Source organism: Canis aureus, chromosome 4 (assembly GCF_053574225.1).
Source record: "Canis aureus isolate CA01 chromosome 4, VMU_Caureus_v.1.0, whole genome shotgun sequence".
NCBI lineage: Eukaryota > Metazoa > Chordata > Mammalia > Carnivora > Canidae > Canis > Canis aureus.
In genome coordinates, this window is record NC_135614.1 from 13,973,463 (window position 1) to 13,995,854 (window position 22,392).

The 22,392-nt window shown below is 38.1% G+C and overlaps 1 protein-coding gene across 9 annotated transcripts in view; it reads right to left on the reverse strand.

The window, feature by feature from the left end:
* The window catches only part of ANK3 (ankyrin 3), a 663,260-nt gene that overhangs the window by 45,915 nt on the left and 594,953 nt on the right, over positions 1-22,392 (reverse strand). For 6 of the 9 annotated variants that reach the window (XM_077894615.1, XM_077894620.1, XM_077894617.1 and 3 more), the window contains 8 exons: positions 9,663-9,874; positions 8,037-8,244; positions 6,892-6,988; positions 5,996-6,224; positions 5,144-5,269; positions 4,253-4,375; positions 3,792-3,818; positions 2,650-2,731 (listed from right to left, as the gene is read on the reverse strand). In XM_077894615.1, the coding sequence (XP_077750741.1) occupies positions 2,650-2,731; positions 3,792-3,818; positions 4,253-4,375; positions 5,144-5,269; positions 5,996-6,224; positions 6,892-6,988; positions 8,037-8,244; positions 9,663-9,874 (1,104 nt within the window). The remainder of the gene's footprint in view (positions 1-2,649; positions 2,732-3,791; positions 3,819-4,252; positions 4,376-5,143; positions 5,270-5,995; positions 6,225-6,891; positions 6,989-8,036; positions 8,245-9,662; positions 9,875-22,392) is intronic. The other 3 variants (XM_077894622.1, XM_077894621.1, XM_077894623.1) reach the window with 1 other exon arrangement.

Below are 22,392 nucleotides of genomic sequence, written 5' to 3' on the forward strand. Positions count from 1 at the left end.
CTCCCAGAAAGCACTGGTGCAGAATAATAGTGACACGCGAAGAGGAAATGAGAATCTGCTTCATCTTTTATGCTCCTCTTCATGCTGTGCCCGGGCCATTGCTATAATCCAGTCCTTGGATTAGCAGCTACTCCCACAAGGGTGAAGATTTTCATTCCTAGTGTACATTTAAATTCAAACATTCAGAACATGTCCTCTTCTAGGCTTACATATTATTCTAAAGAAATATGGAAGAACTGAGGAAAAACTCACCCATTAGTTACCCCTCCTAGTCATAATTCTCAATATTACATTGCTTAACTCTTGGAAACACCACACTGCAAATGGAAGGTTTGGGGATTCCTTCAATTTAGTGACTTGGGCTCAGTCCAATGTCTCAAGAGAATTTATTTTTATAACTACGAGAAACTGGCAAAGAATCTCTCCTTCACCACTGAAGGCTGGCTCTATCAAGCAAAGAAGTTCTTCTGGGCCACATTGTATGGTTTTATACTTCTCATGAAGCAGCCAATTTACTGATCGGTTACACGTTGTGTGCTTTAATGACACATACTTTGAGATGCCCTTTATAATAAAGAAAATTTCTGGGAGGTTCTGGATGTCAGGCTCTATACCAGACTCTTTCTTTAATTTGGGGGTGGGGGTGGGGAGGAGGTCTTATTTGAAGGGACAGGGTACTGAGGGAAAAGCTGCATTACTTGGAGTTCTAAGACCAATTCAGGTGCCACGGCCTTTCCTTAGCTTTCTTAACAGTCCCATCTTAGTCCTTTCCATTCCTCTGTTTACCACCATTATGCTTCCTTTCATAAAATAGAGAAAAGTACCCTCTTCCTTCTATCAAAAGTCAAGGAAGATAAGCCACCTATCATACCATAACAGAAGCTAACTAAAAAATAACAATACTTTCACAAGTGGGAAAAATTTACTTGACTTAGCACAGACCTCACCTTAAATTCATATAACCCTCAAATACTTTAGGGACCAGAATCATATGGGAGTTCACCTGCCAGGGGTACTTGGACCTAAAAGAGCTGGCCACGGAGCCTGTCCAACTCTTTTTTTTTTTTTTTTTTTTTTTGTCCAACTCTTAAGAATATTATTTAGGAGTCTCAACCTTGGGACACCTGATTGACTCAACAGTTGAGCCTTTGGCCCAGGGCATAATCCTGGAGTCCTGGGATCGAGTCCCACATCAAGCTTCCAGCGTGGAGCCTGTTTCTCCCTCTGCCTATGTCTCTGCCTCTCTCTCTCTCTCTCTCTGTGTCTTTCATGAATAAATAAAATCTTAAAAAAAAAAAAAAAGGAGTCCCCATGACCTACCCCCTGAGAGTCTTAGCTCTGGGCCAAAATCAGTATTCCAAAGAAAACTTCTGTGCAGGAAATTTAGTTGTATTGAAAAACTACCTAGTTATATACATATACTGTCCCTGCTTTGTAGCATAATAGGAGTTCATCTTAGCCCTTCTGGTTTTGGAAGGATTTAGACATTTATGCTAGAGGCAAAAACTGAGATCCAGAAGAACATTCATGAGTGTGGTAGCATTTCATTTCCCTCATGCTCTCCATTTTGTGTCTGAATATAAAAGCTTCCTTTAGTAGTCAAGGAGCTAGACTCCAGAAGATTATGCTGAGACCATCTAAGCTAAGTAGTAGAGTCTTCCTGCTGCACATTTAATATGCTATCTCAGCCCACAGAAATAAGAATTCAGGAAAGGTGGCTCTTTCTGATAGAGCCAAAGTTGTGGCTCTTACTGGTAAATTTCCTATCTTCCCTGAACGCAAGTTAACTGAGTAGAGGAAAACAGCTAGAAATTGTTTGCTAACTTAACAATAATTTTTGTAAAAAATCCTCTTCCAATGGGCCAAACACAGTGCTGCTCTCAGCATTCTTAGCTCCTGTTGGTGGAGGGATTCTCTGGAGGGCTGAAGGAACGGGAAAGGATGATGTGGGGAGGGAGACAGATGAATGAACATGACTGAGTGGATTTATACCTTAATACTTGTAAGCCAGCTAACAATGAACCAAAACAATCACTGAGAGAAGGAAAGGACTTAGCCAGTCTAGTGAAGACTAGCCTTGGAACTGGTGTTAAATATAGGGCCGGGGTGGGGGTGGGGGTGAGGGTGGGGAGAGAGGAAGGAGGAAATAAGGAATCAGTATAGAAGTGCTACCTCAAGATGGTAGGAAAATCTAATTCTTGCAAACTGGGAAGAAGGAGAATCAGGACTAAGATATAATGATCTACCTATATTAAGAAAAAATGAGATGACAATCAAAGTTACTTTATCATTCTACCATCCTACATCTATAAAAATAAATATTTTCTCTTTTGAGCATAGATTTAAAGCAACATTGGTATGTTATCTCCTAGCATAGTTAACAGTCACAGTGATAACAGGGTACAAGTAAGGAGTAGATGTTTCTAATTTTAAAAAGAGGTAATTAAAAAAAACGGTTTTGAAGTTATGACCTAAGGGTGTTTGTACTTCATATCGTCAACTATGTACAAAGTATCATTTAGATTTCATTGCAGGCAATTTTTCTTTTGCCACTGGGTTTTCAAATGACCCCCAAATTCAGTTTGTATAGAAAAAATGCCTCTTCTTATAAAAGTCCACGTAGATTAGTAAATGTGTTAGAAAACTCACTCATTCCAGGCTCAGTCAAGTAGCTGTAGCGCTTACGTAAAGCTAAAGATGCAAAGCTCTGTCGTCTATCTGCTTTCTCGGCCTGAAAAGGAAAAAGAAAAAAGAGACTATGTGCAACTTTCTTGTGATATTTTCATGGTTTTGAAACATTTTGTAGGATGGCATGTGGATACTTCATTTATTTTTCTTCAGGTGGATTTTCCTCATGAAAATGTTAACTTCCTATTGTGAGTCTACAACCCCACCCCAATGTCTCAACCAAATCACCATCATTTAGCCAGTGTAAGAGCACCAACACAGCAGACTACAGGGAACTACAAATACAAGACGAGCGATACAGAGACTGCTGATGCTGAGCAATAAATCTCCCCAAATTCATTCGTATTGAAAGCACATATATCACAATGTACAGTCACTCTATGTGAGTACATTCAAGGAGAAAGGGCACAGGGTGTATCATTCCAATTACTGCTGTTGTTTCTATGTGTTAAAAGGAATAAAGTATAGGTGTAGTTAAAAAAAGGGTTAATGGTTTTATTAGAAATAAGGATTCTATTTATTCGTACTGAGGTGTGAGTTTTAAAAATCCAATTATCCTATAACTTGGAGAAATACTAGGAGATGCCTTTGTAAGGAAAAATTCATTCAAAGCCACACAGAACCAACCACTATACCCTTAAAAATGGCCAAGATGATTTTCTTTACATAGAATACTAAATACCTAACAGTAGCCATGGAACACATATTTTGTATGACATAAAACAACCTGATTTATACAATAAAATTTCATGTTACTCATGATCTTGATTTAAATGTCACACAGAGTGGATACTAGGTGAAAGTATGAACAAATGTATATTTATACATGCCAAGCTACACACTTTAAAATGTCGAAAGAACGTTAGTTCCTCTTTTTAAATCATTAGCTGGATTATATTACTGAATGCCCTGAAGTATCTTATATATACGTGGAGGAAGAGTAAACCATTCTTTAAGAAAAATGTATACCCTTTACCTCACTTAGGCTACGATCTGCAAATATATAATACGTTTCCCACACGTTAGCCCTCTGCAACTTCTTTTCTACAGATTTCATTTCTGTTCTACCTTTGATAGAGTAAAAGCAGAAGTGTTCATATTACCTCATCATCTTGATCTGACTCTGTCTCCTTTTGGTTCCAAGATGCATTGCAGAGACAAGGAATATTATAATGGACAGCAGGGAAAAGAATATCAGGATATGAAAAGGACTGAGTAGGGAGCACAAAATGCAAGCTGAATCAAGAAAGCAAAGCAAATCAAAAGAAGCCAACACAAAATATCAAGAACTGTACATCCATGGCAAATCAATGTGTGACGTTATTCGAAAGCATAAAAATCTATGAGCTACCAGCAGAAGCAGAAGCAATATACAGAGGACTCCATCATACAAACCATAAGAATGTGACACCACAGTAACAAGACTTAATCTACACAAAGAGACTAATAAAACTTGAGTATCAAGAACTTTAATCATGTTACAAAGCATTCCTTAATTGCATACCAAGGGCCCACTTCTTCAAGACCAGGGGAAGAGTTACAATAAAACAGTATTAAAAGATACCTTTTTATGCGCTGGCAGAGTGATATTTAAGTTGCAAACAGCTGTTTGAGGCAGTCCTTTTGTTGTCTTTGGTTCTTTCAGAAAAGACAGACGACCACAGGGCTCTTGGCTGGTGTCTCTAATCTAGAAGAATTTAGGTGGTTGACAGTTATAGAAACTTTTCTGAGGATTCCAGTCTGTACAAGAGTTAAACATGTTTATGTTACGGAGCCCTTCAAGAGGCAGGCAAAGTAAAGGGAAAAGATGATGGTAACTATCATAGATCAACCACGGTGGACACCTGTGAACTCAGCAGGATGTAGAGTGCCTGATTCCTAGATGAGACCCAACACTGTTCTGTCTGCTTGTTTTACCCTAGCAATATGCTATAAAGTCTGGGTTATATGCATTTTCTTCCTGTCCAACAATTTCTTTTTCCTAAGGCCTTACTTTTAGCAATAATAGTAACAGCAAATAATAATAACACTAAACAGCCGTCCCGTGCTCTTCTGTTCTCTGAGGAAGAAGCCGGTCTCTCCAGAATGCCCTTGGGCTCCATCAGAAATGAAGATGGAACTTAAATAGTGACTTTGGATTTCATCCATTATTTGATTACTGAGCATTAATCAGATATGATGCATTTTATTATTATTCTAGATTGTTTGGTCCTATGAACCTTTGCTTGAACATAAATGATCATTTAGATGTTTCAAAGGTAAAGACTCTTTTTTACTAATTATAAAGCATTCCCAGCTCAAAAGTACACTCGGGGAGATGTAGGACAAAATCTGACCTTATTCCTCTGAATTCAAGTTTGGTGGGATATTTCAAACGCAATAAATCATTAGACTTTCCCTTTTATTCTCTAAGAGCATTTAAAAAAAAAATTCAGAGTCTCTGTTGATGATTTACCTTGATGGAAAATGGCAGTCTATTTTCTTTGAAAGCATAAAAGTTAAAAACAAGTTGCTGTCCTCCTTTGGTAAGTGGGGCCAGATTTCCATAACAATCAACATAAATAGGTTTTCCTTCCAGAACCTTTTAGAGTAAAAGAAATACATAATTTAATGTTAATTTAGGTTGAAAGAATTTTGAGATTTTTTTTTGTAAAGGGATAGAAGTTTATTAAGTAAAGATACAGAGAAAGCTCTCAGGAGTGAGAGGAGTCCCCACAGGTTGCCCAGAATTTTGAGATTTTTAAGTCACATAATATTAAAAGATTGACATATTTCTATGTCACATTTGTCTCCTTATTAGGAAATTCTATGGTGTTATTTGCCACAAAAATAATTCTGTTGGCTCATAATTCAACGACTGTGATTGGAAAACGAATCATGCACATGTACGAGACAGAATTATGCATCCAGTTCTATTCTAGCAACTTCAGACATGTTTGAGAAAGTGCTGACATCACTTCTTCATACAGACTTTGAAGGGTTTTTTTTGTTTTAAACTCAGATACTTTCACTGGGTTTGAAAAAGGAAAATCATGATAATGTGTTAAAGAGAGTGACCATAAAAATAAGACAACTCAAGTCACCACAGAGAATGCAGACCATGATGGAGATGCATTAGTACTATATTTTAATCAAGATAGCCTTGAAGACACATAAAATAATTTGAGAATAAATCTATATTAAAAATCTAAATCAAAACCTGAAATCAAGAATGTGCTCGATACTTCCAGTGAGTGCTATTACCAGCTCAAAATAAAACCCCATATCTGGGGAATGTAATGGGATGGACTTGTCGTCAACAAGGTACCTCAATATCTTTGCTTCTTGCAACTTCCTCAAAGTTCTCTTGCTGTTCTAAAGTTTTGTCGACTTTGTCATCTGTCATGCAGAAACAGCGCAGGGAGGATTCTACAGGATCATTCATTTTGGCAAAAACAACAAACTTGGCCATATATGGAACACATATTAATTCTCTGTACAGTTGTGTGGCTAACCCCACAGTTTCTAAAACTTGATGGCAGTCTGCTAGCCAAAATCTGAGAAAAACAAAAACAAAACAGAATTATGAAAGTGAGGTGATTTAAAAGCCAAATCTTAAAAAATCAGAGCATATAAGGGTACTACACCCAAACATTGCCTCGTTCATTTAAAGAAACAGCAAAGATGTTTACAGAAGGCCTACGTTTATTATTTGTTATAATTTTGCTGAGGAAATGCTAAGGATTTTTTTCTCTCTTCTCCTTCCCATAAGATTCTGTCCCCTTGCCCTTATACTTAGCCATGATTAGCCTTCCTTTCTAGTCCTGCGTAAGAGTTTAATCTCTCACTTTACATTGGACAGGAGCAAGCATTTTATGGAAGAAAAAAGGAGAGAAATGGGAATTCTATCAGTATTTTTTCTTTGAAAGCATAACAATTAAAGACAAATGGCTGTCCTCCTTTTGTAAATGGGGCCAGATCTCCTTAACAATCAACATTAATAGGTTGCTAAGAACTAGAAGAAGCAGATCTAGCACCATATAGCCCCTTGCTCAAGAGAACTGGATGACTTGTGCCACTCCATTTTAAATTTCTGAGTTCAGCCCAACTGTGCCATAAAAATTAAAAAAATAATCATACTAGTATTGAGCACAAAAACTTTCACTTTCCAAAAGATAATAAAACTAATTCCTTAGGGCTTTTTGGAATCCTTTTTTTCCATACCTGGCTGAAACATTGGTTGTAAAAGAGACACAATCCTTGATGAATGTCAGGGGAGTAGTTCCAGTGATGTCTTCCCACTGAGCAGGCGAGGTGCCCCCTGAGAAAACAAGGGCAGATACGTTGACGTTATCATGAGAGATGCTCCTTGTAAAATCTTCATCATCAACTCGCTCTTCCTTTGCAGCCGGGAACTAGAAACTTGAGCAGGTTCAATTAATGGCAGGCACTAAAGGTGGTTTTCCTCTCTCCTCTCCTTCTGTGCCTTTACTGCCTTACAGAGATCTCCTTGTAAGATATTATATTTTTTTAAAAATTACTTTTTGGTTTATCTGGCTACTAATGAATGGCTTAAATGTGGGGCAACCACGGGCTCTGAAGTGCATCTTGTGAGTGCAATTTATAAGTGCAGAGATTTGTTGTTCAGAGACAATAAACTTCCTATGTTATACATATTTTTTTAAAAGACAAGAACTATCAAGAAAGTTAAGAAGCAGCTGATTTTGTAATTTAATTTATTTTGTCATTTAATTTTCCAAGGTAAAAAAAGGAATCCTCCATTAAAACTACTCATAAAAACAAATAACCTATGTTAACCTAGGACTTAATGTGAAAAATCCTATTAGGTTGATCAAATGAACTGCGCTCTGGATTCCAGGTGCTTATCACAAAATGCATTCTCCTAACCCTGCAGATTTAACTTGGTGGATTATACTTAGGAACTGAGTCCCCACTCAGCCCTCTACTCTGTGGGGGCTCTGTTTTATCCAAAGTCGTCCAATTTTCTGTAGTCTAAGGGTGTTGCTAGGTCCGCCATCTCTGTCTAGGTCCCCGAGAAATTACCTAGATGCTCTAGTAGATTCAATACTATCTCAATAATCTTAAAAGAGCATTATTATTAATATCACACTAATAGCAGGGAAAATGATAACACTGAATTTTAAATGAGTCATGATCTCAGCATCTTAAAGAAAGGTGCAGGGATAATACAGATGAGCTGATGGACAAGGGACAAGTAAAATGCTTGTTTGTTTGATTTCTACTCTCAGGAAGTTAGCATGGCTGTTTCAAAGGCTTCATATCTTCATACAGAATCACTGCAAGTGCTAGTAGCACCAATAGCAAGTACAGCAACGAGTTAACCACACCTGTAATGCTGCAGAGCAGGCGCAGATTGGGCGTGCTGTCCCCCTGGTACCCGTTGACTCCCCCTTCACCGGAGGGCGGGGGCACCGGAATGCTCATTGTGATAGGTTTATGGAACTTCCTTCTTCTCGGTTCCACAGTGACAATTGGGCTAAAGGTGGCTTTGTTTCCAAGGATCTTTTTCACAATTTCATCTGGAACAGGCTGAGCCTAAAGACAGGAAGAGGACCTTAGATGGATGTTAACGTTTTTCTCTCATTGGGAAATGACTTTTTAAGTGAGGAGGGAAAAACCAAAAACAGACACACACACACCACCCCCGCCAAAGTTTTTCTTCTTAATCCTTTTTCACTATTTCAGGAAAATGCAAAAAAGGAAACAAAACAACCTAACACTGTAGCAGAAACTAGTTGGTTTATTTCTTCAACAGAATATGGACGATGTGAGCCTCTGACAGGGAATCAGATCTCACAGTGGAGAAGACTTTCAGTCTAATCCAAAGTAAAGGTCAGCAAATATTGAGTGTAGTATATTTATATTTAAAGGTATTATTTATGTATTTGAGAGAGAGCCCACTCAAGCAGGGGGAGCTGTTGAGGGAGAGTGAGAAACAGGCTCCCTACTGAGCAGGGTGCCCAAGGACATGGGGCTGGATCCCAGCGCCCTGGGATCATGACCTGAGCTGAAGGCAGATGCTTAACTGACTGAGCCACCCAGAAGTCCCATGTCTAGTATATTTTAAACCTATGCAGAACATCCAGTAAATCTAGGCAATTTGTGCCCAGGTAAAAATCGAGGTTTTCAGAGTTAAGTAAGTTAAGATTTCTATTCTAGACTACCAAACCTAAGGTCTTCCTTTTGGCTTCTTTGCTATTTGGTAAAATACTCAATATGGGAGGCAACTGAAGGGAATTTCATGTCGCTGAAATATAAGGCCATCTCCTTAGCTCAAGTGGTTACTGAAGGCCTTCCCAGCACTTAGAGCAGTTGACTCTAAAAAAAACCTCATGAGAAGAACATGAAACTGCCATTAAATTATTAATTACTATATTAATTGACACAAATTAAATTACTGTCCTTATTATTTTCCTTTTTCAATAGGTCTAACTGAAACAAATAAATATAAGAAAGATGACTCTCGCCAAGATTTTCAGTTAGCCTTCCAAATAAAACAAATTCCAACTGGTTTGGATAAAACCTGGTATTTATGATCTACTTAAATCAAAATCTGAAAGCTTGCATGTTTCCCTATTACGGATTTTTATGAAATGGTACATTATAAACCAAGTCAAATATGGTTTGTTTCTTTAATGGTGTATTTGCTCTCTGCTGCTTTTGTCACTCCACATACCAAGACCAGTAACCTATGGTTAACAAAACCATCTTTCATCAGAAACCAAGAAATACTTTTAAAAGAAAAACCCTAAAATACATATCTTATTTAATAAGCCACCAAGTTCACTTTATACTTCATGCTTTTCATTTGAAATAGGTTGATGATTCCCTAAAATGGCCTAGTGCTTTGATTAGCACTGTCATTAGGATGAATTACATCGACTGTTTTCTAAGCGAAGCATCCTCACACACTCTGTACATGTACCAAAGAAACAACATTTTGCAAACATTACCTGGAGGCCAACTCGAATTCTTTTGGTTAAAGCACCCTCTGGGAAAGAAGCCTGGACGAGGGGTACAGTGGTGCTGCTCAGAATTCCGCCTTCAGGACCAATCTGGTTGCTTTCCTGCTTAATCCTTGAAACCACTGCAAAATACTGGGGGAAGTCCTTTGTGATAATCCTGCAGATGCGCTTTTTCCCTAGTTCTTCTGGGCTGTCAAGTTCTGAAAAGACAAATGAATGAAAAAACCATAAGAATAAGCCTATTGACATGAATACTTTAAGATAAACTGATGTGTAATTTTGATAGGTAAAATTACTTCTATCTAGTAGTCTAAAGAGAATTTCTATGATGGAGAGAAAGGGATAGTGACTTTAAAAATAATGTAAAGATATTATAAAGCTATTCACATATAAAGTATTTGTAGAAAAATATTTCTACTGAAGAGGGACATTTTCAAAAACTAAAATTTTACCTCATATGCACAGAGCTCTACTCTTTAAGAAGAGATATTTCATTCTGTGACTGTTTACAATAATCTGCCCTCAAACTGCCAAAGTAGGAATGAATCAGAAAAAAACAGGGCCTCACAAGAAAGTGTGTGTGTCTCAAAGGCTCTAGAACTTTATTTGAAAAAAACCTCTTTAAGATATTTTTAAATATCCCAAACGATTAATATTGTCATCACCAATTTCTGTTACCCACCGATAGCTCTCATGCATCAAACTCAACCTGTCCACAACTGGACACATCTTCCCTTCTGTCCATTTCCAAACTTACTTCTCCCCCCTTGTCCTAACTCTGGTAAAGGGTTTATAATTTGTCTAGTCCTCCTGTCTAATAGTTTGACTCATTTTCGTTGGTACTTCACCTCTAAAGGTCGAAGTCCAGCTGATTCCACTGTGGCAATGGCTTGTCCTCCTGCCACCCCCTGTTCAAGCCCTCATTTGGCTTGCCTGGATCACTGAGTCACCTTCTACCCATCTCCCTGTCACTCGCCTCTTCCTTCTCCAACTCATCCCCTACAGTGCAGCCAGATGGGTCTTCCTTCAAAAGCCAGATTTTATGCATAATACTGGTAGGTTTAGCTGAAATAGATGATATTTGAAATCATATGAAATAATAAATATTTGAGACGAGCCCAGCATATTTTGGAAAAATAGGTTTGTGAAAGAGAATGTATTTTATAAGATTTTAAAACTTATCTAGAAGTATCATAATAAAAGTTATATGGAGAGACATATAAAATACAAGATATATATGTACATATACATATATAATTAGAAAAATAGGTCAGGGGGATAAGAAAAGAGAACAAGAAATAGATTTAAATTTATATATGTATATACATATATATGCTATATATGTGATGTCTACTTTTATATACTACATATAATGTATTTAAATGAAAGTAATATATTTAAACTTCAAATCAGTGGGGGAAAGAAGGCATATTTAGAATGGCATTGACATAACTGAAAATCTGTTTGGCAGAACAGAGCTAAATCACTATATTTTATTATATATAAATACAAATTACTGCTGGACAAGAGACTTAACTACTTAAAAAAATTAAAATGTTGCCATAAAACAATCAAGAGAATGGGGGCAGGGCAGCCCAGGTGGCTCAGTGGGTTAGCTCCACCTTCAGCCCAGGGCCTGATCCTGGAGACCTGGAATCGAGTCCCTCTCTGTCTCTCTGTCTCTCATAAATAAATAAAATCTTAAAAAAAAAAAAAAAAGAGAGAGAGAGAATGGGGGTGGAGGGGTTGGGGAGAGACAGTAGGTGAGAGATGCAAGGGAAGGAGGGAGCCAAGCTGGTAGTGATGGATTGATATAAAGCATATAAGTGATCCTTTTTAGGAAAAAATGTAATCTGCATGTTTGTGTACTTTTATAAGAGGAGTTTGTGGAAGAAGCATCCTAGCCATTAACAACTGGTCACTTCAAAAAAAAAAACAACTGGTCACTTCAGAGGGATGGGAGATGGGGTTGGAGGTGAGAAGGTTAGAAGACAGTGGGCAGTAAGTACTACCTTTGGGTTTACATAGTTGGGGTGGTTTTGTTACAAATTAAAGGGAAAGTTCCCAGGCTTCAGGGAGGGGTGTTGGTTTTGTTTTTGTTTTTACTCACATAGCCCTCTCTTTATACCTCTGATACATACAGCACATGTCCTCCTATTTTCCACCTATGAGCATGTCTGCCTCCTTCATCACAGGAATGAGATCATGGCTTATTCCGAATAGAAATTTATAGAACAGTAAGATGGGTGGTTAGATAATTGGATCAATGACACCTTCTCATTTTCTAGATTAACCATCAAACTCTGAAGTGGGAAGATGAAATTAATAGACAAATAGGAGAAACAAGGTTCCACTTAGGCCAAAATCGAACTGGAATTTGGTTCGTTTTGCTTCCTGACCATCTGCTTCTCCTCTGCTCTAAAACCAAATATTGAGTTTCTAACGAAAGAATATAAAAGAAAATAAAGGCAAATAACTTCTTTTTAAAAGGGTTAATAAAGAAAGACAGGAAGGAGCCAAAGAGTTTGCTCAGGAGAATATTCTGGGGGAAGTTTTCACCTATTCAGCAACTGATGAAATACAAGTTTTCCATACAGAGCGGATATATTTCCCTTCCCATAGTTTGACTTCTTTTAAAAAGTTTGAGTTCCCAGGGTTCATAATTCATGCTGCAACTGAGAGAATTCTGATCATTTGTTTCAGGTGCCATACAGCCCATCAGCTGTGGCAAAACATTTTTTTTTTAACCTCAGCCTCAAACTTGTGATTATGTTCTCCTTTAGAAATAGCTTAGGATGCCACATAGTGCAAGCAATTTAAGAAGACTGCCATGAAATTACATCCTTCAGACAAGACAGATTTCCTGACTCTGCATGTAACAAGCTGTGTATCCTGTGAGTGCAGAGTTTACTTAAGATTGGTCTGGACCTACCAGGGACAGTGAGGCACCTTTTGGGGGACTTGGGGCAACACCCACTTCTTAGCTGTTTGTGTGTGTTGCAGATATGTGCATGTACATTTGTGAGGAGTTAAGAGGGAGACAGCCATATCACTCCTGGAAACTGTAATAGTGGTGGACTAGGAAGAGCTAGGCCACACCTCTGCTATATTGCCTTTGACAAACCATTAAAGCCACCCCAGATATAGAGCATGTCCATCTCAGATGCAGCAGATGAGTGGTAAATGGAGAAGCTCAGGGCTCTAACTCAACACTTGACTTCTAACGTCTTTTTGGATTTGCCAGTGGTTCTGGGACACCATGTCATTCCCACACTGTTTTAAAGCTTCTAGCAATTTCTCTGTCACCATTAAAACTTGCATAATATTTGGCCTTCAATGTTGTATTTTAACAGGTATGTTTTTGAAGATTTATTTATTTATTTGAGTGAGAGAGAGGGAGAAAGAGCACATAAGCAGGAGGAGGGATGGAGGGAGAGGGAGAGAATCTTAAGCAGACTCCCCGATAAGCACGGAGCCCGCCAAGGGGCTCCACGCAGGGCTCGATTCCACAAACAAGGAGATCACAATCTGAGCCAAAATCAAGAGTCAGACACTCAATTGACTGAGCCACCCAGGTGCCCTTTTTACCAGGTATTTTATTAACAGATATTTTAAAGATAATCCTCAACCCAAAGAAACAACTATTGTGTACATTTCAGACATTGCAATCCCCATGCACCATTCTTTAAACAGGATCATACACATATACACTTCTTGAGTTACTCAGATTCCCAGGCCCCCTGCATGATGAAATGGGGAAGAGAGATCTTCCCTCAACCAGGTTATATTCTGTTTCTATGTGTACTTAAAATATTTCCAGATTTTTTTTTCTGAGAATAAAAGTCAATACAAGTGTAAAAACTACAAAAAATACTTAAGTATTGGTTTATAAGAAGCAGCATAATTTCTTTAAGAGGTGTAGTTGAAGGCTAGGCTCTTACACATTGGGATGGCTGTATAAGTAAGACAGCAAATGGTGTAGATGGAAGGTAAACATAAGGAGGCAAGAGCACGAAGTGTAAGCCAGTCAGTAAAATTACTATGGAATTCTTATGACCTGAAAATCTATCACAAGATCTTACTGGTCATTATATAGGACAAAGGCTAAATAAATTATGATATATTCATACTATGGAATACTATGCAGTAAGAAGAATGGAATAGAAGTACAAATTTTAATATGTAGCTGTCCAAGCTGTATGAAATGGAAACATTGCAAAAATGTGATGACAATCAATTAATCACATCTTTATATGCATATGTATAGATTCATATAATTTACATAAAATTTAGTGGAGGGGGAAAGAAGAGGAAAATTATAATATATATTATAATGACTGTGTGCTTGCATATTATTACATGGGTACTAATACTACTATTTAATAATATATACATAAAAATAATAATATAGCAGGTTATTAATATTTTAATGTAGATTAAAGTCAAGCACTTTTTTAAAGATTTTATTTAATTATTCATGAGAGACACAGAGAGGCAGAGACACAGGTAGAGGGAGAAGCAGGGTCCCCACGATGAGCCCGATGTGGGACTCGATCCCAGAATCACGCCCTGAGCCAAAGGCAGACGCTCAACTGCTGAGCCACCCAGGCATCTCAAGCATGTTTTTTCCCCCCTCTTTTTATTGCTTTAAAAATAGGAAACTGAAATACAGTAATGAAATGATCTGAGCCAACTGTTTGAAAACAGGTAACTGAAGCCCCAGCTGATTAGGGGAGTTTCTAGGGGGGAGGAAAGCTGTCCACACTTTGTACAGTGAGCCCTAACTTGTGGCCACATTGACCATTTTGAGTACCTTATCATAAGGCTTTTTATTCTACTTATAATTTGAATAAGCTTTTAATGTGTATTAAAATTAGATTTTTCTTTTCATAAGTTGTGAAGTAATCACAGTGAAATTACACTAAATTAAATGATGTTTGATATTGAGACCTGGCACACTGCAGGTATTCAACTAGTATCCACTGAACAAAGACATCATTGGGAAGTGAGACTCACACTTTGTGTACCAAATAACTATATAATTCTTTAAATCTTGCTTTAAAATATATGTAGTAGTAGAGACTGGTTATTGTTGTTCTTTTAATAGTATTTCCTAATTGTATGTAGAAAAGTGGCTCTTATCTTTCTTCTTTTCGATACACAGTAAACCTTTTGATGTCCATGTGTTTGTAAGAGAAATTCCTGGGATGCCTGGGTGACTCAGTGGCCTTTGGCTCAGGGTGTGATCCCAGAATCCTGGAATCGAAGTCCCCTCAAAGAGCCTGCTTCTCCCTCTGCCTATGTCTTTACCCCTCTCTCTGTGTCTCTCATGAATAAATAAACAAATTCTTTAAAAAAAGAGAGAGAAATACTTAATGGATGTTTATGCAAAGGGTGTCAAAAACTTAAGAGAATATAAAACTCTTCTGAAATTTCTGTGTTGCAAACTATGAAGGTGTGCCAGAAAAGTCAGATTTCCAGGCAAATAGTGATAAAGTCTGTTAATGCAAAAATGAATAATGTCAATATTCTTTCCAGGACTGAATTTATTTGTCTTTAGATTTTAAAATGGTCTATTACTTAGGTCAGAGAAGTTGGAATATATTACCAAGAATCTTTGCTTTGTTCCCACCCTTTACACAGATAAACCCAACAAAATAATCTACAAATATGATGCCCATGTCCTAGTCATACCACAGAGAACCCAGCTTGTGTGTGCCCCAAACTAGCTAGATCATAAGCACACCAGTAACATCTATTAAAGGCACAGATTCCTAGGCTTGCCTTGTGGAGATTCTGAGTTGGTAGGCCAGAGGTGGCACCTGAAAAGCTACTTTTCACACTCAATTCAGGCGACTTTATGACTTGATATATGTGGGAAGCAAAGTCTTAACAGACTCTCACCCAGTGTCTGTCCTTAAAAACTCAGAACCCACATTATTAAAATATGACAATCAGATCCTATGAAAAACATCTCGAGGATGGCTTAGTATGAGGAGAGAAGCTTACGAGGCAATAATATATATTAGTTTTAAATGGCTTTGCTTTTTAAAAGAATTTACTAGACCACTCTCTAGCTATAGAATTACAGGAGAAAATGACATAAAATAGAGAGCTGCTTACATTTAGGGGTGATTGATAATGCTGTAGACTAATGAGAGGACCCTGAATCCCCCTCTTTCTGTGTGTTTAATGTTACTAATCAAGTTTTCACAAAAAATAAGACTAAAGGGAAAAGAAAGGTACATCCTGAAACAGTTTTGGTGAGGAAGAATGTTAAAATTTATACTTCTTGAATGTCTACTTTGTGTCAGGTGAGCTACTGTAATTGGGAAATGAGACTCACACTTTTTGTACCGAATAACTATATAATTCTTTAAATCTTGCTTTATAATATATGTAGTAGTGGAGACTGGTTATTCTTGTTCTTTTAATAGTATTTCCTAATTGTATGTAGAAAAGTGGCTCTTATCTTTCTTCTTTTCGATCCACAGTAAACCTTATGATGTCCATGTGTTTATAAGAGAAATTCCTGGGATGCCTGGGTGGCCCACATAGCATTTGGTAAAGAGGGTGTCTAAAGTTCAGGGAAGTGACTTGGCCAAAGTGACTTGTCTGCTTTAGAGCTTATAACCTAGGTCTAGGGACAAAGGGGAGTGGGGACAGAAGGAGGCATCACAGAGACACGAACTCCAACCACAATTTAGCACAGTGTCCTTGCAGGCTACCTGGCACAGGGGTGGTGACTGATAAGCGGATGAGTATCGGATAGATATGCAGATACCCTGGTCCAGAAGGTGACATGGCTTCTTACTGGCCCACTCTACGAGCAGAGAGCCCTGATTATAGTGGTACTTTCTGCTGCGCAAGAAATGGAAGCTAACATTCTACAGCTTTCTTACCTCACTGATTAATGATAAATTTCTTAAGCACCTTGCAACTCATTTGGTTTCTTTATTTGTAAAAAGTGGGACAGTTCTCTCTGTAACTGAGACTTTGCAACAGAGCAATGAGAATAAAAAACACGCTTTGCAAATATAAATGGCTATGGAGATCATAATACAGTGAAGCATAAATAGCAGGATTGAAATCATGTTCTCACTAAATGAGTTAATCTCAAAGCTTTCAAATCATCATCCTTGATTAGTTTTGCCTCACTCTAACCTACACATGATTAAATGTCTCAGTAACTTGGTCAGGTGGGACCACGATTCTTTTTCCTATTGCAGATTTGTTTTCTGAAGGTTGTAAGTGTGAAGGTCAGGTTTGAGCGTGAATAGTCTACAGAAAGAACATAACCTCAAGTTTTCACAAAGGACGATTCCTATAACGACAGTTTAATTTCTAGTCAGGTGAATAGTCTGCTCAGCTTGCTCCTCTAAAATGGAATATTTGATATGAAGGTAGGGGGGAGTGGAGTCCTAGAATGTTAGAATTCAAAAGGGCAAGCTAGTTAGTCTGGGTCTGTGGGAAGTCAGTGGAGTCAGGTGCCTTAGGTTCAAATCCAACTTTCAACCAGGGAGCTTAGACTTTGGACAAGTTCCTGACCTCTGAACCTTATGTTCCCTGTCTATAAGATTAAGATAAGAAAAGCTTCCTCAGGGGTGGATAAGTGATAGAAAACCACCTGCACAGTTCTTTTCATATAATAATTTAGGTTACATATTCTTTTCAAGGTCACACAGCATTGGAGGGAGGAAGAGAGAACCAGGAAACCAAACAGTGGCAGATCTAGGGTTGGATTTAAAAAACAAAACAACCCCACATTACATTATCTCTGTATCTTTACAGTGTGTAAATCTTAATTGCTATTATTTTAATTTCACCCCATTTTTCTTTTTTTTCTTTTTTTAAAAAATATTTATTTATTTATTTATTCATGTAGACATAGCGAGAGAGAGAGAGAGAGAGAGAGAGAGGCAGAGACACAGGAAGAGGTAGAAGCAGGCTCCATGCAGGGAGCCCAATGTGGGACTCGATCCCAGGACTCCAGGATCTCGCCCTGGGCCAAAGGCAGGCGCTAAACCACTGAGCCACCCAGGGATCCCCTAACCCCATTTTTCAAAGAAAGTTTTACCAATTACAGAAAATTAAATACAGGAATTTATAGCTAAATTGGGAGAAATGAAGGAAATAAAAGATATCTATATCATTCAACTCTAGCTATAGGCTATATGGAACAATAGACCATGTGTAATATATTCACTCAAATATTTCAGAAAATTATAGACATTCATCCTCTTGGAAATTCAAGTTCAGCTTCATCTGAATATGCAACTTTTGTAATACGGAAAAAAACAAATAAATGATACAACTTGACGCTTCTTCCTCAATGTAAAACATAATAGAAAACTTTTGAATTTTGTTTGATTTTTATTTTGAAATAATTATGGATTCATGAGTTGCAGAGTGCAGAGAGGTCTCATGCACATCTACAATTTTGGTAATTTTTAAAAACTATTTTATTTTATTTATTTATTTGAGAGGGAGAGAGAGAGCAGGGGGAAGGGTGGGGGGGTAGAGAGAATCCCAAGCAGACTGAGTGCAGCTGAGTGCAGAGCCCCACACAGGGCTCAATCCCAGGACCCTGAAATTATGACCTGAGCTGAAACCAAGGGTTGGTTACTCAACCAACTGAGCCATCCAGGTGCCCCTACAATTTTAGTAATTTAACTCGTAATCTTATTCATTTCTGGCTTCTGCTTTATATCTGTCTGGATGAGCATGATTTTACATTTTTATGCAAGTTAAGGATCTTCCCTGTTATTTAGATTTGTATAATGCATTGAGTTCTAATGATGAAGGATGTCTAGAAACAATGATGTATCTACTTGTTTTCCCCTCCAGTTTTAGCAATCCATATAATTTCTGATAATTATATTTTTAAAAATTAATTTTTAAATGGATTTCTAATCATTATTTGCCCTTTCTCTTGCCAACCAGATCTCATCTCCTCATCTGGTTGTTGCTTTCTGGGGCACCTGGGTGGCTCAGTCAGTTAAGCATCTACCTTCAGCTCAGATCATGATCCTGGAGTCCTGGAACTGAGCCCCACATCAGGCTCCTTGCTCAGCGGGGAGCCTGCTTCTCCCTCTGTCCTTCCCTCTGCTCGTGCTCTCTCTTTTTCAAGTAAGTAAATAAAATCTTTTTTTTTTTAAAGTGGGGACATATGCCTGGGTACAAAGCATTCATGTTTCCATTCATTCAGCATTTTGAGATGACAATACTGTGCCAAGTGCTGTTACATGCATTAGGCATATGGCTGTCAGTGAGTCGAAGCCGGGCCCTATCCACAGGGACAGTACATCAAGGAAGACAGCGAAGTTCAAAGTTGCTTGTTACAGAAGAAGATAGGTCAGGTGCTGTGGACATATTTACCAGGTGGATCTCACTTAGTCTAGGGTTTAGGGAAGACTTTCTGGAAGAAAAGTTAGGGAGCGGATGTCTGGTCATGTCAGAACCATCATTCTAAGGTTTTTCTCGAGGATTGCATAAACCTTATATTCTTTGCATCTGTTTCTCTATGTAAGTTTTTCCAGGAAAATGTTCTTCCATATTTGCTTACTTTTCCACTTATGTAAAGAAAAAAGCATAGCTTTCAGGCATTTAGCTCCATTATTTCACTTTCTTCAACCTTTTGTTTAAGTCATTAGTACTACACCCAGGCAAAAACAAATAATATAATCCTGTGCTCAAAATTAGGATCATATATAATGTTTTAAAGCTGAACACCGTAAATCAGTAACACAGCATGTCCAGCAGAGACAGAAAGGTACAGAACTCCAGGAGGCCTAGACTTCGTGTCTGGCACACTGTCCTCAGTCCACATCCACACTGAAGGTAATAAAGGCTTACACCCAAACTCCCAGACTTGCTTCCCTGTCCCCAGAGGGCTGAGTACCATTGGGTCTGACATATGTGTCAGGGTGTCTGACGTCATTGTTTTGGCCCACTAATGTTTCTTTTCTTTTCTTTTTTTTAAAGATTTTATTTATTTATTCATGAGAGACACAGAGAGAGGCAGAGACATAGGCAGTGGCAGGAGAAGCAGGATCCAAGGAGCCAAATGTGGCACTCAATCCGGATTCGGGATCACACCCTGAGCCAAAGGCAGATGCTCAACCACTGAGCCACCTAGGCGTCCCCCCACTAATGTTTCATAAAGACACGTAAATGCTGGCAAATCCATATACACAGACATCTATAAACTCAGCATCATCAATGTGCATTTGCTTTGGTCTCGTTCTCATTTGTCGGCTAGTACGGTTTCCTTTCCTTCTGCAAATGTCGTGAGGGTATGCAACTGATTTAAAACGAGTTTTAGGGTCACAGACCAAAAGTCAGTATTTTGTTATGGTTTACCTGACAGTATTTGGTATGCACCCCGCCTCGCCCCTCACCATAACACAATCTTGATTTGGTTAACTTCAATTTTTACTTTTTCCTCCAGAATTTTTCAAATTTGTTAACAGATTTGTCCAACAGATGGTGCTGTGCACAACATAAAGCTACGCATTTCACTTCTCAGGGCTCAGCTGTGGCTGCAATCTAAACCTGATTCTTTAAGGTGACTCTTTGTCTCATGGCTGATAAAAACAAGTTCATCTGAAATGAACCAAAGTAGCAATTTATTTTTTATTTATTTATGTTTAAAGATTTTATTTATTTATTCATGAGAGACATATAGAGAAAGAGAGGCAGAGACACAGGCAGAGGGAGAAGCAGGCTCCATGCAGGGAGCCCAACATGGGACTCGATCCCGGGGCCTCCAGGATCAGGCCCTGGGCTGAAGGCGGCGCTAAACTGCTGAGCCACCCGGGCTGCCCCAAAGTAGTAATTTTTAACTGAAAAGTCTGTTTCTGTAGTTACTGTTGATATAGTTAGATAATAAATTACAGAAAATTTGTTTTTTATTGTATAACATTATAGGTACCAGTTTCTCTTTCCTGCTTCAATTTCCAAAAAAAAAAAAAAAATAGCATAATTATTTCATCTAAGATGTATTATTTTAAACTTTCATTTAGTCTCATGGCAATGACACAGCAAAGAAACATTTTCCTGGCAGTGTAGCATTGTTTGGGGAGCTTCAGCGATACTTTGCTCCACTATAGTAATTGGGATTTTAAAATAATAGCATAATTCCCATATCCTCAAAGCATTCTTGTTATTACTTAGGTAGCAATGATTTTGATTTTAAAATCTAATAAATATGGCTACACAAGTCTACACACTGTCCAGAGAAGCACTGACTAAAAGAAATATAATGTAAGCCACATTTGTAATTTTAAATTTCCTTATAGCAACACTGGAAAGATAAAAGGGAACAGGTAAAATTAATTTTAACAATATTTTTTACTTAGCTGAGTGTATCTAAAATATTACCATTTCAACACGTAAATGATATAAAAATTATTAATGAGATATAGATTTGGAGGGAGGGGTTTGCTTCGTATATCTGGTGTTTTTTACACTCATAGCACATCTCAATGCATACTAGCCTCATTTCAAGTGTTCTGTAGCCACATGTGGCTAGTAGCAACTGTAGTGACAGTGCAAGACTAGAGCATTTCTCAAACTCTTCAATTTTAAGACCTCCAAGGAGGATTCTCAAGGATTCTTTTTTTTTTTTTTTAAGATTTTATTTATTTATTCATGAGAGAGAGAGAGAGAGAGAGAGGCAGAGACACAGGTAGAGGGAAAAGCAGGCTCCATGCAGGGAGCCTGACGTGGGACTCCATCCGGGGTCTCCAGGATCAGGCCCTGGGCTGAAGGCAGGGCTAAACCGCTGAGCCACCCGGGCTGCCCAGGAAGGATTCTTCTACTAGTAAATACTCCTAGTTCGAGCAAAACCATAAATTGCAAAACATCCCTTGGAGTCTGACTTTGGAAGCACAATTTTAAACATGCTTAATGGAACTCCATGAATTTAACTAAAGGTTTTTTTTTTTTTTTTTTTTTAAGATTTTATTTATTTGACAGAGAAAGAGAGAGCTCAAGCATGGGCAGGGGAGAGGAGCAGAGGGAGAGAGAGAAGCAGACTCCTTACTGAACAGGGAGCCCGATGTGGGGCTTCATCCCAGGACCCTGAGACTATGACCCAAGCCAGAGGCAGACGCTTAACCTGCAGAACCACCCAGGCACCCCTTAACTAAAGGTTTTAAACAAACTTATGAAGTGAATTCAACTTGTTGCACTTTAAAGATGATGTTTTTTTGGGGGGAGTAGAATGAATATTTTGTGTTTTATGGTATCTTTTTCTTAGCAGAGAATTGACAAGTGCTAGAACAAGATCCCTGTCTGCTGCCAAAGAGAAAAGTTGCTCCTGTCACATGACATCCTGGTGGTAACAGCAGGTTTTTCACACCCAGACCACCTGTCCTCTGTCATTCTAGCCTCTTACTTCAATAAAGCTTTGTTAACACACCTGCTTCATTAGCGTAACCATCTATGGATGCTTTTGTCTCCGCTCACTAGTGGTAGAAATAAATCTTAATACCACCATATTTTATTTTTCCTGAATACATATTATATCCTTTTGAGTCATATAAGAACTAAGATGGTACCTTTATGAGTAATGGAAAATTAAAATAGCAGTTAACATTTACGTAACATTTTTATTCCACACAAAACACTTTCATAGGCATCCTTCATTTGAGAACATAGAAAGGCCAAAGCGTATTATAGAAAAACAACTAAATCTGGAGTCAGAAGTCTGGAA